This window comes from Eptesicus fuscus, chromosome 4 (genome assembly GCF_027574615.1).
Source record: "Eptesicus fuscus isolate TK198812 chromosome 4, DD_ASM_mEF_20220401, whole genome shotgun sequence".
NCBI lineage: Eukaryota > Metazoa > Chordata > Mammalia > Chiroptera > Vespertilionidae > Eptesicus > Eptesicus fuscus.
The window spans coordinates 19,330,356-19,346,493 of record NC_072476.1 but is presented as its reverse complement, the minus strand read 5'-3'; the positions used below and the strand labels follow the sequence as shown (position 1 = coordinate 19,346,493).

General features: G+C 51.7%; 1 protein-coding gene across 1 annotated transcript; it reads left to right on the top strand.

Moving 5' to 3' along the window:
- The first annotated feature begins 930 nt into the window (after window positions 1-930).
- On the top strand, window positions 931-14,570 carry DEXI (Dexi homolog). The gene is made up of 2 exons (XM_008141590.3): window positions 931-1,845; window positions 13,921-14,570. The coding sequence occupies exon 1, from the start codon at window positions 1,415-1,417 to the stop codon at window positions 1,700-1,702; it is 288 nt and encodes a 95-aa protein (XP_008139812.1). The 5' UTR covers window positions 931-1,414; the 3' UTR covers window positions 1,703-1,845; window positions 13,921-14,570.
- The last annotated feature ends 1,568 nt before the right edge of the window (window positions 14,571-16,138 follow it).

Below are 16,138 nucleotides of genomic sequence, written 5' to 3'. Positions count from 1 at the left end.
TTCATCTAAAGGAGACTTACATCTAAAGAAACAGTCATGGAGGGGGAAAAGGGGATGGGGGCAGGTTCTGGCCTCTAGACACAGGCAGGCCGATCAGCTTCCAGGGCCCCAACATTTCTCTGGGTCTTGGTTTCCTCATCTGTAAAAAAGTGTAACTTACTACACTGCCCTGTCTGGCTCCACATAAGCAATGCATGTAAAGCACCCAGCTCAGTGGCCTGAGATTTAGTAGTTTATGGAACTGCTTTGGAAGGCCCTGTGAGCAAGATCAGCCTCCTGAAGGATGTACAAGGATTCCCCAGGAGAAGGGAATTCACTTTTTTGTGTACTTCTTGGGTTGCTTCTTATTTCTTTGTACTGTGTAAGCCATGTTTAAAAACAATAATGCAACCCTACTGGCTAAAGGTCCGACCTGCCTGGAGATCTCTTTACTCAGGTGTCCCTGAACACTACAATGCAGAACTCTCCGCAGTAGGCAGACCTTCCTGCAGCCAGAATTTGGAAACCAAGGGGACATTGGTTGCTTATCCCCACCATAAAAAAACTGGCCCTTTGAGAAAGTTCAAGATTTTCACTATTAAAGTCCACCACCCCTCCCCTACCCCGCCTCCTTTTTCATCTGGTAAACTGAGTCTCAAAAAGGCGTGGCGTCCTATTCAAGTCCATCAGGGTGCAGAGAGGGCTCGCGGTTTCCTTCAGCTTTTGTCGCCTCTAAGTTTGAATTGTGTCGGGTTTCTTTCCAGTCCCCCTGCTCCGAGAGGGATTCAAAGAAGCGAATTGGATTTGAGATCAAGGCGGAGTCCAGAACCAGGAAAGCAACTCAGAGGCCAGCGCCCCCAGGCACAGGGCTGACAAGTACCCGCCCCCAGGCAGCTCGGGCCAATGAGCGCGGACAGGGGGCGGCCGGCCAATGAGCGCGGGGTCTCTCTGGAGGCGGAGCTCGGAACGCGACCAGCAGGGCGACGCGGCGGCGGCTGCAGCCATGGGCGCTGAGCCGGAGGAGGCACAAATGGGGCTCGAGGAACTGCCGGGCCGACCTGGAGAGGCTGCCTCCGGGACTGGCCCTCGACGCTGAGCCGCGGTGGGCTCCCCGCCGGCTCTGCGAGGGTCCGTGATTGCGAGCGGGGCTCATCGGAGGAGCCAGATAGCCACCGGGCACTTCGGGGGGGCCCGCCTGGCCGCGGAGCGAATCGAGAGGGCTGTGTGGGCACATCTGGGGGTACGGGGACCCCCTCCACGCACGTTTCGGAGGCCGGGCGCGTCCCCAGGTTTCACCGCCGGAAACCAGCGCCGCCTCGGTCGAGCCGCAGGGCGTCCCTGGATGGCTGAGCTGCCCCCTCGCCGGCCGCCCGGGCGCCGCAGCGGCTGAGCTCGCTGGGATCTCCGGGCCGCTGCCGCCCTCGTCGTCCCCTGCATGCCCAGTGCCCGGGTCGCGGCCCACCTGGACGTGCTGGGCCCCCTGAGCCCCTACGTGCCTCCGCCGCTGCTGCCCTCTATGTTCTACGTGGGCCTATTCTTCGTCAATGTGCTGATCCTATACTACGCCTTCCTCATGGAGTACATCGTCCTCAACGTGGGCCTCGTCTTCCTGCCCGAGGACATGGACCAGGCGCTCGTGGACCTCGGCGTGCTCTCCGACCCGGGCTTGGGCCTCTACGATGCCGACTCGGAGCTCGACGTCTTCGATGGTTACTTGGAGTAGGCCTCGCTCCCCCGCCACCCCCCACCACCCGCAACCTTCCACCCGGACCAGCCGCCCAGAACATGCCGCTGCTGCTGGTTGAGGGCACCGTTTGGCCGGGGATGGGACCTCCAGGACGAGGTCCTCTCCGGCCTCCGAGGCCTGTAAGTGCCCTCTGTGCGGGATGAGGACGGATTGGGGCACTGGGGAGGAAGAGGGAGGCCTCCCCAAGCCGGACACACACCCCCTCCCCCAGGCTCCTGATTCATTCCTCCATCCACCTCCTCCTCCAGGTCTGTTTGGGTGTCAGGAATGGCTGGACTCCTTAGGCCCTTAGTTGGGGGTTGGAAGGCTTCTTCCCCTAAGGAAGGTGACAGCTGTTGAAGAGGGGAAGGGAGGCAGGGCCTAAATAGTGTTTGGGTTAGCCATGCTGCCAACTGCCACAACGTATGGGAAAAACCTTTGCACCCAAATCCATTGGAGGCAGAGCTGTCAGCTCCTCCCCCTATCCTCAGTCTAGCTTGAAGATGACCTTGATTTTGGGGGCGGGGGGGGGGGGGGTTCTCACTAGTCCTGGAAGGATCAAGACCTGGAGTGTCCCAAAAGGTAGGAGGCCAGGCACTGGTCACCTTTGTCTTGTGGCCTCTTGGAGCCTGAGAGCAAGGGCTTCTGGCTGGGGTTTTAAGAGGAGAAACCTCCTTTAGCAAAGAACCTTGTACTTTTGGCCTTGGGTTTGCTGCTGGGAGTCAGGTTTCAGGGTGAAACTGCAAGGGCTGCCAGTTTCACAAGCTGCCTTCATGGAGCAGCGGGGGAGGGAGGACGGGGACAGGACGGGGAAGGAGCGGGGACTTTGCCTGCGTGTTTGCAAGGCCTCAAGGGGCTCTTGGGCATGCAGAAGAAACCACAGGATCATTGCACTAAGGTGTTCAAGTCCTGCCTCGGGGCTGCAACCAGGTAGCTGTGTCCAGCCCCACATGCTTGCTGGTGGGAGAGAAATGAAAATCCAGAAAGGAGAAAATCTTGGCCAAAGTAACACATCAAGGGAGAGAGGCAGATAAATAAAAAGAAAAGAAACAAACAAAACAACACACACAAAAAAGGAAGAGAGGCAGCTGGACGAGATGGGAGAGACAGGCAGACTGTTGGGTCTGGTGAGGGTTCGCAGGGCATGTAGGGACTCTTTGGCTGGAGCCCCTCAGCTGGCCAGTGCTGGAGTGTCACTAGGCACAGGGTCTGAGCTGCAAAGAAAGGGATACTGAGGCATTGGGCAAGGGCTTCTTATGGAAAACAGACACTAATGCCACTCACCCCAAGCAGGCTGAATTAACACCTCAGGTGACTTAGGGTGGGGCAGAAGCTATTGCCAGTAATGGGAGAGGGGGGGCGGGGGTAGGCAGGAGCTCCCTGAGGGGTTAACAGTGGGATTTTTTCTGAAGACAGCTTTATTTGAGCTACTCTCTATAACTGCCCAGTCTGCCTCCTGCCTGCCATCCATCCATCCATCCATCCATCCATCCACCCATCCTTTCTTTTATTGAACAAATGTGTACTGAGTATCTACTGTGCCTGGTGGATGAACACGATGAACAAGACAGACTTAGCCCCAGCCCTCTTGTCACTTGGTAAGAAGGACGAGCAGGTTCCCAAACAAGATAATCAGATTTTTTTTTTGAGAGCTATGAAGGCAGATAAGGACATGGGCATCTGTATTATGCTCACAGCTGTTTCCTCAGCACTTAGAATAGCACCTAGCATCTAGTAGGTGCTCAATAAATGTCTATCTTGTAAGTGACACAGAAGAATAGAGATGGGCTGCTTCAGATGGAGGTGTCACAGAAGGCCCTTCTGAGCTCTAAATTGATAGGAGCCAGACATGAAGACCTGGAGAAGAGCCACCTGGGCAGAGGAACTGCCAGTGCCAAGGCCGTCGGGCAGAGAGAGTTGGTTCTTCCAACAACTAAAAGGAGACTGTTGTGGCAGGAGAGCAGCCCCAGGAGACGTCAGTGGGGTGGGCAGTAGCCAGACTGTGTGGGACTTGGAGGCCACAGCCATGAGCAATGGGAAGCCACCAGTAGGGATGACACATTTCCACTTCACATTCTGCAAAGATGGCTTAGGCCAGTGGTCGGCAAACTCATTAGTCAACAGAGCCAAATATCAACAGGACAACGATTGAAATTTCTTTTGCGAGCCAAATTTTTTAAACTTAAACTTCTTCTAATGCCACTTCTTCAAAATAGACTCGCCCAGGCCGTGGTATTTTGTGGAAGAGCCACACTCAAGGGGCCAAAGAGCCACATGTGGCTCTCGAGCCGCAGTTTGCCGACCACGGGCTTAGGCTCTTGTGGGCAAAATGAGTTATAGGGGCAAGTGTGGAAACAGGATAGCCAGTTGGAAGCTGTTCAGTTGCTCGGGCCAAAGGTGACCAAGGCTAGGATGAGGCAAGGTTAGTAAAGATGGAGAAACACAAATAGACCAAGAACCCCTTTGGAAGGTAGAACTATGGAATCCATTCAAAGCCTGTACTGAGTATTGGTCATCTATACTGGTTCCACGCCCTTTGTGTATTCACTGATTGAGTCATTCAGCAAATGTTAACCCTGCCTGCTCTTCTGCGAGGCTCCAGGATCCCAAGATGAATCCCTGCCCCCAAGCCAAGTGCTTGACTTTCAGACAGTGTCATTTGGAGAAGACTGTCTTATTTTATCTCTTCAGCACATCAACAGAAACACTTCCCCTTGCAAATGAAAACATTGGCATGCTCTGAACCAAAAACCGAAGCCCAAATGCTTTGACATACTTTTTAGCAAACACTGTTTGAGCAGAAACACAGGAAGTGTGTCTCAAGGACACCCTTGCAAAGCTTTCAAAGTGACAGAGCTGGACCCTGGGAAACAGGGAGGCCAGGGGCAGTGGGAAATACTCCTGCCTGGAGAAATGGTGGAAGTCACGCACATTATTCCTCTTCTCCACTCCCAAATCCAAACCAAGGTGGTCTTGGCCCCAAGGACTGGGAAGCCCAGACTTGGGTGGGTGAGGGGTGGCTAGAAGCAGGAAAAGCCTTTGGGGAAGATAAAGATGATCTGACAGCACCCCATCTCCAGGCTCCTTTCCATAAGCAGAGGAACACCAGTGGTCAAATCTTACTCTTCTCACTCATTCTCACGTGGACACAGTCTCATGAAACCCTGACTAAGGGTGAGGGGCATGCCAAGCAGTGGGGGAAAGGGTGGATCTCAAGATGAAAAGATTCACTCACTTTTGCTCCCTCTTTTTCTTTTTTCTCTTTATGTGAGTACCTGCATAATTCAGGTCCTCAAACATTTGTGGAGCACTTATGAAGGAGGCTGTATTGGGGTCAAACACCCCAGATTCAGATGCCCTGGGCTCAAATCCCAACCCTCATTGTGACTTTGGGCATGCTACATACCTCCCTGCATGTCGGGTTCCTCTTCTATAAAGCAGAGATAATGAAAATTGATTTTCTTGTGAGGATTAAATGAGATATATGTAAAGCTCTTAAACCTTCCTGTGATATATTAAAAGTAAACACTTACTATCATTAACAGATATAATGGAAAGTGTGTATACTCAGGCCCTTGAATATATAAACCTGCACATATACCCACTGGTAATTTAGATTCCCTGATGAGCGACGGAGGACTGGCTGGCTGAACGATGGGCAGGTCCAGGACTAGACTACAGGGATAGACTTCTTACTCTGCCTTCTAGGTCTGGGACCCTCAGGAGTCCTTGCCCATTGTGCTGTGCCCTCCAAAGGCCACCAGATCTGGAGCCCGGAGAGCCACAGCTCTGGTTTTCCTGGAGTGTTAATCATTGCCCAGGAGCAGGGGGAATAGGGCGTCAGTCCCAGGAGAAAGGGCCACTGCGGCTGGCCTGGGAGCTGAGGAGAGTCCTAGCGGCCTAGCAGTTCTGGTGTGGAGGCAGCTCAGCTGGATTGATTTGTCCTGATTCTTGATGAAAGCCCACAGGGCTGCCAGCCCTCTTGGCACCCAGGAAGGGCCGAGGGAAAGGAGCCTCACTGCACTGGGAATGGAGAGACTTGAGGATGCAGCTGCCAGTCACGTGCCTGGCGGACTCAGATTTGGAGCTAAGGGTAACCAGACCCAGCGGTCAACTTATTACAGGGTTTCTCAGGCTTCAGTGTCCCGACTGGGTGCTGCAACTCCTCTTTCCTGATCTGCCTGCCCTGCTCCCTCATGCCAATCTATGGCCTGTGCCATCAGCAGAAGACACAGGCAGCTGGCATACCACTACTCTGCTCAGAAACCCAAACCTTTTGGGGGCATGGGCACGATAGAGTCATGTCCTGGGAGATCCCCCAGGCAGCTGGAGGAGCTCCAGGCAGGGGTCTGGACTGACAGGAAACTAGGTCGGAAGTTGTGACTGTTACCCAGACAAGAGACGGGCGATGTTGATGAGGGGAGGCACGTGTATCCGTAGGCCTGCGGACTCTCCAGCTCTGTCCTGACACGATGCTTATCTGGAAGGGCGCTGTCCACAGGATGCATTGGTTTGGTTTGGTTTTTTATAATTCTCACCCGAAGATATTTTTCCATTGATATTTAGAGAGCGTGGAAGGGAGAAGGAGAGACAGAGAAACACCGATGTGAGAGAGACACATCGATTGGTTTGCCTCCCGCATGCCCCTGACCAGGGCCGGAAGCCTGCAACTGAGGTACATGCCCTTGACCAGAATTGAACCTGGGACTCTTTAGTCCACAGGCTGATGCTCTGTCTACTGAGCCAAACTGGCTAGGGCAGGATACATTGGTTTTGGCTGAACCTTTAGACCTAGAAAACTCCCAGTATCTGTTTCAAGACAGCTGAGATGCCAGAGGTTCTGCTCCCTTGACTCTGTGTTACACAAACTAGATTTCGTCCAAGGAACACCCTCACAGGCCTTGTGTCTGCTCTGTTGAACTAAGAAATTTAAGCGCTCCTCTTGACCATTCGTTTTCCTGGTTAATCTGCTGACTCTCTTCCCCCCAACCCCACCCCAGCGGGGGCTTAATTTGCTTTTGGGAAACCAAGATTACAATAAAAGGGACAGGCATCATTATCCCCATCACAGAAATAAACAGAGGCCCAGAAAGGAAATAAGGGCTAAGGGAACAAAGCTGAGTAAGAGCTGAGCCTCTCTACCCAGTGCTGTGGGGGTGTGGGGTGCAGGGGCCTCCAGGGAGGGCTCTGACTTCTGACCCTTACCCTTAGAGCACTAGTCCGGACTCTGCCAGACCTGCCTCATGTACTCATTCCTTTTTTCGGAGTTTTTGCTTTTAAATAAAACTTTTTAAATTTACAATTATATAAAAGTCATAGGAAGAGTACAAAGAATTTCCACCCAAATTCACCAATTGTACCGATTAACGTTTTGCAACATTTGCTCATGTGCTCACTAGGTATGTGTACCTGTATATGTGTATAATTATGTTTCTGAGTCATTTGAAAATAGATTGCAGATGTTATGTTCCTTTGTTCCTAAGTATTTCAGTGTGAATTTCCTGAGAATAAGGACACTTACTTATAGAACCACAGTACAATGGTCAACATCAGCTAATTTCACAATCCTAGGAAATTGATACAATCCTAGGACCAATCTAATTTATGCCTTTATTCAAATTTCATCCATTGTCCCAATAGTGTCCTTTCACAGTAAAAAGGTTGAGGGGAGTGGGGGGAGGTGAGGTCCAGGATCCAATCCCAGAGCAGCCCTTTGCATTTATTGTTGTGTCATGTGCCTTCTTCAGTCAGGGATGGGTCCTCAGTCTAGCTCTCATGACATTGACATCTGTGAAGAATACCAGTTCGGTATTTTGTAGAATGTCTCACTTTGGGTTTGTCCAGTGCTTACTCGAGATTAGATTCAGATGATGAATTTTTGGCAGGAATACCACAGAGAAGTGAGAGGGTTTTTCTGATTGCAGCATATGAGAAGACACGTAACACCTCTCTGCCCCATTGCTGGTGATGTGAACCTTGATCACTTGGCCAAGGTGGTGTCTGCCAGTTCTTTCCACTGTAAAGTTACTATTTCTCCCTTTATAATTTATAGTTTGTGATTAAGTCTACTAGTTTTAATGCTTCGTTTTTTTAAAAAATATTTTCATGTGAATTTTTAAAGAAGAATGTTTATATCACTGAAAAGAGAAAACCAGCATCACTTGGCATGGATAAAAACAGGAAGTGCCAAAGTCAATAACTTCTGGCCAAATAGTAAGGCCAGCTAAAGGTGCAGGACCTCTGGCCTGCTCTTTGTTAAAAAGGCAGATTAGCAACAGTCAGGTGATAAGATACTCCAGCTCCAGAGTGGAACTTTCTCCTCAAAGTAATCAAGGGTCGATCTAGAACCCAAGTGAATCGCTTGCTCACCTCATGTGACTCGGTGTTACTTAAGGCCATCTCCATGTGCCCCCTAAAATTGTGGCTTAGAGACTTTGCAGTCAGATTGGGGTTTAAATCCCAGCTCCACCAACCCCTTGGACAAGTGATTCACCTCCTCGGGCCTCAGTTTCCTTCTCTGTGAACTGGGGATGATAGCATCTGCTGCAGGGCTTGTGCACAGTAGATGAGATGGGGAAGGAAGGACTCAGCCAGTTCTTAATAAATGATGCTGTCAGTGTTGATGGTGTGGCACACCCAGAGGGCATGGCCCAGGAAGCCTTCCCCTTTCCTTGGCTCTCGTACTCTTGGGGCCCAGTACCAAGGAGGGTATGTCAGTGTGGGCAACCTTTGAAGCAGCCCAAGGCTGCTAACTGATACCCTCGAAGCCCTCATCCCTTGCCCCAGTCCTGGGGGTGGCTGGGAGCTGGTTCCAGTCCCTTACCTCCAGAAGGCATAGGAATTCTGGAATTCCTTCCTGGCACGGACTTGGTGGTGAGATGGTTAAAAATAACCGCCCCTCCCACATCCATAGCTTCCCCAGAGCATCACCCCATGAAGCAGGCAGGGCAGGGCTCATTAACTTCGTTATGCAGGAAGGATACTGAGGCTTAGGGAGGTTCAGTGACTCACCCCAGATGCCAAGCTATCAGGTGGCTAAGGTGGGCCTCCCAGCCACACTTCTGGTGCTTCCCCAGTGAGGTCGCCTGTCTGGCGTCCCTGGAGGCAGCAAGTACACTGAAGCAGAGTGCCATCCGCCTCTCAGCGCTCTGCCGCCTCTATGGCACCTACTACTTCTCCCTTTGGACCAGAGAGGCCAGGCCCAGGCTTGCCTTTGCAGGCCAGGGGTATCTAGCTAGAATTCATAGTTTCGTTTCCATTATGTTTACTTTTAGCACCGCCTCATGTTTATGACAAATGATATCAATTTTTATTCATGATAATGGCATAAAGGTTCCTTTTAAATTTTTGTAGTTAAGAAAAGAGGTGTGTTGCACTAGCTGGTTTGGCTCAGTGGATAGAGCATCAGCCCGGCTTCGATTCCTGTCAAGGGCACGTACCTTGGTTGCAGGTTCCCCATCCCTGGTCGGGGTCCATGCAGGAGGCAACCAATCAATGTGTCTCTTTCACATCAATGTTTCTCTCTGTCTGTCCCTCTCCCTCCCACTCTTTCTAAAAATCAATGGAAAAATATCCTCGGGTGAGGATTAACAAAAGAAAAGAGGTGTGTTGCTTGAAAATACTAAATAAAGAGCAGTCCAGGTGGCTCTTGGGCGTGGCAGGACTTGTGAAGGTGTTGGGCAGGTGCCGCCCTACAGAAGGCCTCACGGAATCTTGGACACTGACCAAATGGAAACACGTTCTGGACAAAGAATCTTCACAAGCCTCACGGCTGATGAGCATCAATAGCTGACATATGAGCCAGAGTCCACATTTGAAAAGCTGACTTCCATCAGAGACATGAGCCAGGCAGCCAGGCAGCCAGGCAGCTTCTCCTTTCCCGTCCCCTTCTGGCCACACACTTGTCAACTAGACAAGGCGGAGGCCCTCCTGCTGCACAGCCCGTCCCAGAGACCACAGTGGAGACACTGGGCAAATCATACTTGGATGACCTCTTTGGTGACACCACCACTTTGATTGGTTGATACATGGACAAAAAGCAACGAGTAGCTCTAGCCGGTTTGGCTCAGTGGATAGAGTGTTGGCCTGCGGATTGAAAGGTCCCGAGTTCGATTCCGGTCAAGGGCACATGCCTGGGTTGTGGGCTTGATCCCCAGTAGGGGCCGTGCAGGAGGCAGCCAATCAATGATTCTCTTTCATTATTGATGTTTCTATCTCTCCCTCTCCCTCTCTGAAATCAATAAAAATTAAAAAAAAAAAAAGCAACGAGTAATGGGTTTCCAACAGGCAAGGTCTTTGGAGGAGGAGAAGAGCTGCTTTCAGAAGGCCCCAGCGTTGAGGAGGCCCCTCCTGGTGGTTTCTAACTGGGAACAGGTGGGGACAAGGAGAGGAACCAGCACGTACCCGGCCTCCTGTGTGCTGGGTAGGGCAGGCATTCCACCCACACGATTTCATGTAATCCTCACCACAAACAGCCCAAAGAGGTAGGCACTGTTGTCTTCCTTTCAGATGAGGAAATAGGCTCAGAGAAATTAGGTGATTCGCCTGAGGCCGCACAGCTAAGAAGGGAGAGCCAGAATCACCCGGTAGAGCAGACCCACAAAGAAGAACCCCCTTTCAGTATGTCCAGAGCATCGTTCCACCAGCACCCTTAAGTTACACGGGCCATTTCCTCACTTAAGCCCTATCCTCAAGCTGGGATATTGGTGCTTAAAATGGATTAAGTGCCCAACCATCATTCTAATGAAAAGCGAGTCAGCCATTCCCTCCCTCTGTCCACCTCTGGGGAGTGGCCTGGAATGAGGTTACAGTTTCAGAAAGAAAGAAAAACAGCCAATGGCTAATGAATTGTCTCATGTTCTAATGATGTTAGCCATTGCTTGGATGCTCTAAGCTGCAGCCCGGGATGGTTTTCAGCTGCGGCTTTTAAAAAAAAAAAAATCCTCAACTGAGGATATTCCATTGCTTTTCAGAGAGAAAGGGAGGGATGGAGGGAGAGAGAGACATTGATTAGTTGCTTTTGCATGCACCCTGATGGGGGAGGGAGGACAGGGAGCAAACCTGAAACTCAGGTACATGTCCTTGACCGGACCCTTCAGTGTGTGGGCTGACACTCTGACCACTGAACAACACTGGCCAGGGCTCAGCTAGGGCTTCTGAAGCCTTGGAGGAAAGAGCTGGACCAAAGATGCTGAGAGGAATTAAGACTTTGGAGTCATACCAAGGAGGTTCAAATCCTGGCTCTGCTGTATGGCCTTGCACAATTTCCTTAACCTCTCTGAGCCCCATCTGAAATTCAGGAATGATGGTCCTCCTTGGCCCCACCTCCTAGGGTTGTTTTGAGGAATAAGTTAAGACATGAGTCAAAGCAGATAGTACAAGGTGAGTGTAAAGCACTTGATCAAAGTCAGCTGTTCTCATTCTGGGTTTTGCTGTGAGACCAGACTTGCAAGTCAGAGGAGCAAGGGATTGGTCTTTAACAGCCACAGTGGGTGGCCCAGATGAGAGGTCCCAGGAAATCTTCCAGCCATGGATACAGAGGCCTGGGACGATGTCTCTGTGCTTAACTTGCTGTGTGACCTTAGGGCAGGTCACCACCCTCTCTGGGCCCCTTCATTCTCTGTGGACTGAGCGGAACTAACTTGGATCAGTTTCTCCCAAACCTCACATGACACCTTCAACACTTCGACCTGTTGCCTGAACTATTATTTATGTAGTTGTTTTCTTTAAACTGGCTCCCTAAATTTTTAAAGTGAAATTAACGTGCTGGGTAAAGAGGAACTTGATGTTACTATCAGAAATGGAAAATTGGCATCACTTGCCATAAATAGAAAGTGACCCTATAGATAAACACCATGGAAACAGAAGAGCTAGTGAATTCCTGCCGAGCCAGCTCCTGCGAGGCCCTGTATCAGCACAGGACAGAGGTGCTCCAGGCTGCCTGACAGGCTCTGGGACTTGACAGTTGGTTGTGGTCACAAGGACTGGGAAAGGAGTGAATCTCTTCCATGGGGTTCTGTGTTCCCTAACACCCCATCCCCACAAGTCTGAAATGGGCTCAAGCATGATCCCCTGCCTTGGAGGTGGCCGCAGTGAGCCCAGTAAGGGTGAATCTGAAGGAAGAATCCTGCTCCGGGTTCATGGGCACCAGGTTCTCAGGAGCACCCCCATAGGAACCCCAAAGGTTACTCGGAAAAGGGAGGTCAACAGGAGGTGGACTCCTGGCAGGCTGAGGGGGTGAGGGGACCTGTTAACACCTCTCTACAGGGCCAAGAGCTCTGATGCTGATGCTCTGGCTGTGGCCCCGGTTCCCCTTCCCACCTGTCAGGTCTAGTGGGGAGGTGGGCTGAGGCCCGAGGACTCAAAGACTTACCAGTGTCATTAGTGGAAGCTGGGAAAGGTCTCTGAGCCGTGGAAGGATGTGTCCCCAGCCGGCCTCTAGGAGGTGAATCTGGCAGAGAACACAAGAAACTTGAACAAGTTGGCCCCTGCTACCCTCTCCAGCCTTGTCTCCCCACTGGCCTGCCTTCTACCCCTCCCCCACCCCATGCCAAACTACAGGAGGTTCCAAGACCTGCTGTGCCCTGGTCACCTGCCCTCCACCTGGCATGCCTTTTGTGCACAGCCTTTCCCGGTCATCCCCTGTGCATCCTCCTGTTGTCGGGTATATTACCTTGGGCTGAAATTGTTCACTATATTGTGTCAAAGGCAGGAGCTGCACTCCTCATGGGGTCCCTGGCACCCAGCTCAGGACCTGGCACACGGGTGGTACAGGGTTTGGTAGTCTTTGAGATCTGTGGGACAAAGCCCTGGAGAGGTGGGCATCCTTACACCCTCTCTTAGTGTCTCTACCTGTAAAGTGGAATCGTCATAGTATATAACTCCTGGGGTTGTTAGGAGGGTGGAATGAAATCACCTGTGTAAGGCTCCATCGCAGGTGTGCTCTCCTGTGAGCAGACCAGGGATCAAGATTCAAGTGCAAGTCCTTTGTTTGGGAGGTGATCCTAGCACCGTGGTTGGCAAATTGTGGCTCGCGAGCCACATGCGGCTCTTTGGCCCCTTGAGTGTGGCTGTTCCACAAAATACCACGGCCTGAGCGAGTCTATTTTGAAGAAGTTTAAGTTTAAAAAATTTGGCTCTCAAAAGAAATTTCAATCATTGTACTGTTGATATTTGGCTCTGTTGACTAATGAGTTTGCCGACCACTGTTCTAGCACTTGCTGGCAGCCTCCACCTGCAGGAGATGCATGGTTCTCAGTGGAAGCAGTTCTGCCCCCTTGGGTGGTCTTTGGAAATGGAGCAGGGGGGCGTTTTTGTTGTTACTGTACCTGGGGATGCTGCTGGCAGTTAGTGGTCAGCGGCCAGAGATGCTACTAACATCCTGCAATGCCCAGAACAGGCCTCCAACACTGGAGAATCATCTGCCCCCACTGTCAATAGTGCCCTGATGAACAAGACGTGTTGGGTGTCTAACAGAAGTTTTATATGATGCTGGATGACGTTTGCAGAAGGAATAGTCTGAACTGGCAAAGATGAGACTCCGAACTGGGGCGGAGGATGGGCATGGGAGTATGAGACACTGCAGACACACTGGCACCAGCTGGACAGAGAGAAGGGCAAGGGGAGTGGGGACCTTCGAGGGGCCTGGCAGTGGGGATGATGCTGTGTCCTGGGAGAAAGAGCTAAGTGGGGCTGCTGAGTGCCTTGGCTGTGGCCACAGCCTTCCTGTAGGCTGTGAAGCACTTATGGGCAAGGTGGGAGGTGCTGCCAAGCCCTGCCCACTACCCAGAGCTTGCTCAGCTGCCCTGGAGCTCATGTCAGCTGCCAGACTCCTGGGTGACCACTGCCTGGGCTGCCCTCTCTCAGGTACCAGGATTCCCTCCCTCCTTCCCAATAACAATCTTCCTCCCCCACGTAAAATTGCACTGGTTCTTCAGCCCAGGGTCCTTAGAAATCAGGCAAATTCATTAAAAGAAGTTTTTAATAAGTTACCGGAAAACACTCCCAGCCCAGTCCCCTCCCTGCTGCCGCAGCCTGGCGTACCAGGGCTCACCTCTGGGGCTTCTGGTGGTTCCCTGAGAGCGAGGAATGGAAGGAAGACTTCCCAGGCCCGCCAGGAGCCTCCGGAGGCCTGGTGGGTGGGTCCAGAGCCCCATCGAACGGGCGGCAGTTGGTGCTTCCATGTTGGTAACGCCCTTTTTTTCCTCTCTTGTTAGGCCTGCTCCCTTCAAAAGTTCTGTGCCAACAGAGAGGTCCCCGTGCAGAGCCAGGTCAGTGGGATGGAGAGGTGGAGACTGAGTGCCGAGGCCTGGAAGGCATCTGTCCCCCTCCCCAAAGGGAGAAGGCGGGCATGTCCGAAGACCTCTCCCGCCTGCAGCATTGCACACATGGCCTTGCCTTGGCTTCCGGCCGTCCGCATTGCGATGGATGTTTACAGGAACCCAGCCAGAGTATGCCTCCCTGCTCTTTATCCCCGACTGCACCTGCTGCCCACACTTAACTTTCAAGAGGACACTTCAAACCGCGGACACACACACAGAAGCGACAGGCAACTCCGGCTGATGCCCGCGGAGCCCTGAGCCCGACTGGGTTTGGCCCAGGCTGATCTTAGCGGCAGCGACTGTTTCAGGGAATGGCTCCGAAGGAGAAGAGGCAGGGAAGGTGTCGGGGCTGAGGGCAAGGCTTTGACTTATTCATTTGAAGTTGCCAAAACTGATCCATCGCGCCTGGGGAGGCCATGTTGCTCCTCTGGCCAGAATTATTTTTAGAAAATGTGAGTGGTTTGAATACTGAACTTTGATAAACCTGTAAAAGCAATACTTAGGAGGCTGACTTCTTTCAATTAAAAAAATGTATGCAACTTCAATCCCTGCGGACCTGCCTTTTTTTTTTTCTTTGAGATTTGGGAAAGGAATTCATAAGCAGAAAACCTCATATTTGACAAAGGGCAAAAGAGTCAGGGCCTCCCAAGTTGGAGATCTAGCCAGGTGTGGAGTCTGCCCAAACGGCTGGCGTGGGAGGCCCAGACCAGTCCCCTCCCTGCTTCCACAAGCCTGGCATACCAGGGCTGACCTTTGGGGTGTGGTGGCACAGGCCTGGTGGCCAAGCTGGAAATTGGGCCCAAATCCCCAAGAATCAGTGGTGTGGTATTCGCTGGGCACACAGTAGAACCCAGTGAAGATAAGGGAGGGAGGGAGGGAGAGAGAAACGAATGAGTGAAATGGCGCCCACTTGCCTCCAGTTTCATGAAAACAAACAGCATAATTCTCTCCAGTTGGCAGAGCACCTGCTGCTTTTCAAAGCACCTTCCCCTGTGCCCCACGTTAAACCAGCTACAGATGATCAGCTCCATCTTACAGGGGAGCAGACTGAGGTGTGGGGGACAAAGGTCCGGCAGGACCCAAGAGAAAGGACAGCGTCAGCACCACTTGTCTTCATGCGATTCTAAGAAAGGGGTGCTAAGGAATGTGCACAGAAGACTTGGGGAGGCCCAAGGTGAGCGTGAGAAAGGAGACATCGGGAGAGGCCTATGGGGAAATGAGGGTTTAAAAGATGCAAGCACTTGAGGCCTGACCATTGTGGCTCAGTGGTTGAGCATCGACCTATGAACCAGGAGGTCACAGTTCGATTCCCGGTCAGGGCACACAATGATTCTCATTAATGTTTCTATCTCTCCCTCTCCCTTCCTCTCTGAAACCGATAAAAATATATTTTTAAAAAAAAGATGCATGTACTTGAAATCCACTAAACATGAGATTGTGCCATCAATATATAGTGTGATTCCGGACAGCACGTGCCCAGATTCCCGTGACCATCACCTCCCGCTCCGACAGGTGGGGCTCAAGGAGCAACTCCAGTACACTGTGCCCGTGGCCACCGAGAGACCCTCCGAAGAGGTCAGAAGGCAGTCTTGCATCGTGACTACCTCCTTTCTAAGGGTGTGGCCTTAGGCAAGTATGTCTTCTGGGAAAGTCCCACTTCCTAAGATGGTTTTGCGTTAACAAAGGTGCCCCTCTGGGCTGAGATAGCTCCACAGCAGGACTCACCGCCTGGCAAGCAGACTGGGTTGCAACCTCTATTTATCCCCATGTCCAACTATACCTGGCAGCCCTGCTCAGAGATTTTTAAAATTTTACTAAAATGCAAGACTTACCAGAGCATCTTATTCACCACTGTGTACCCGGTACATATTGGTGGAATGAATAAAGCAAAGTTGTGGCGGGCTTATTTGTTCATTCCATGAACATTTATTGAGCACTTACTACGCGCTGGCACTTTGCTGGGGGCAGAGGGCACAGCAATGAACAAAGCAGACAAATTGCCTGCCCTCCTAGAGCTCACATCCTAGGATAAGAGCAGACAGCACAACAAATAAGTGTGGAAAAGATAAGCTGGTGATGAGGTTGGAGAGTGTGTGTGAGTGTGGAGGGGGGA

What these genes read in the sequence shown, in the direction of transcription:
- DEXI (XM_008141590.3), top strand. Translation starts at nt 1,415, where the DNA reads ATGCCCAGTGCCCGGGTCGCGGCCCACCTGGACGTGCTGGGCCCCCTG.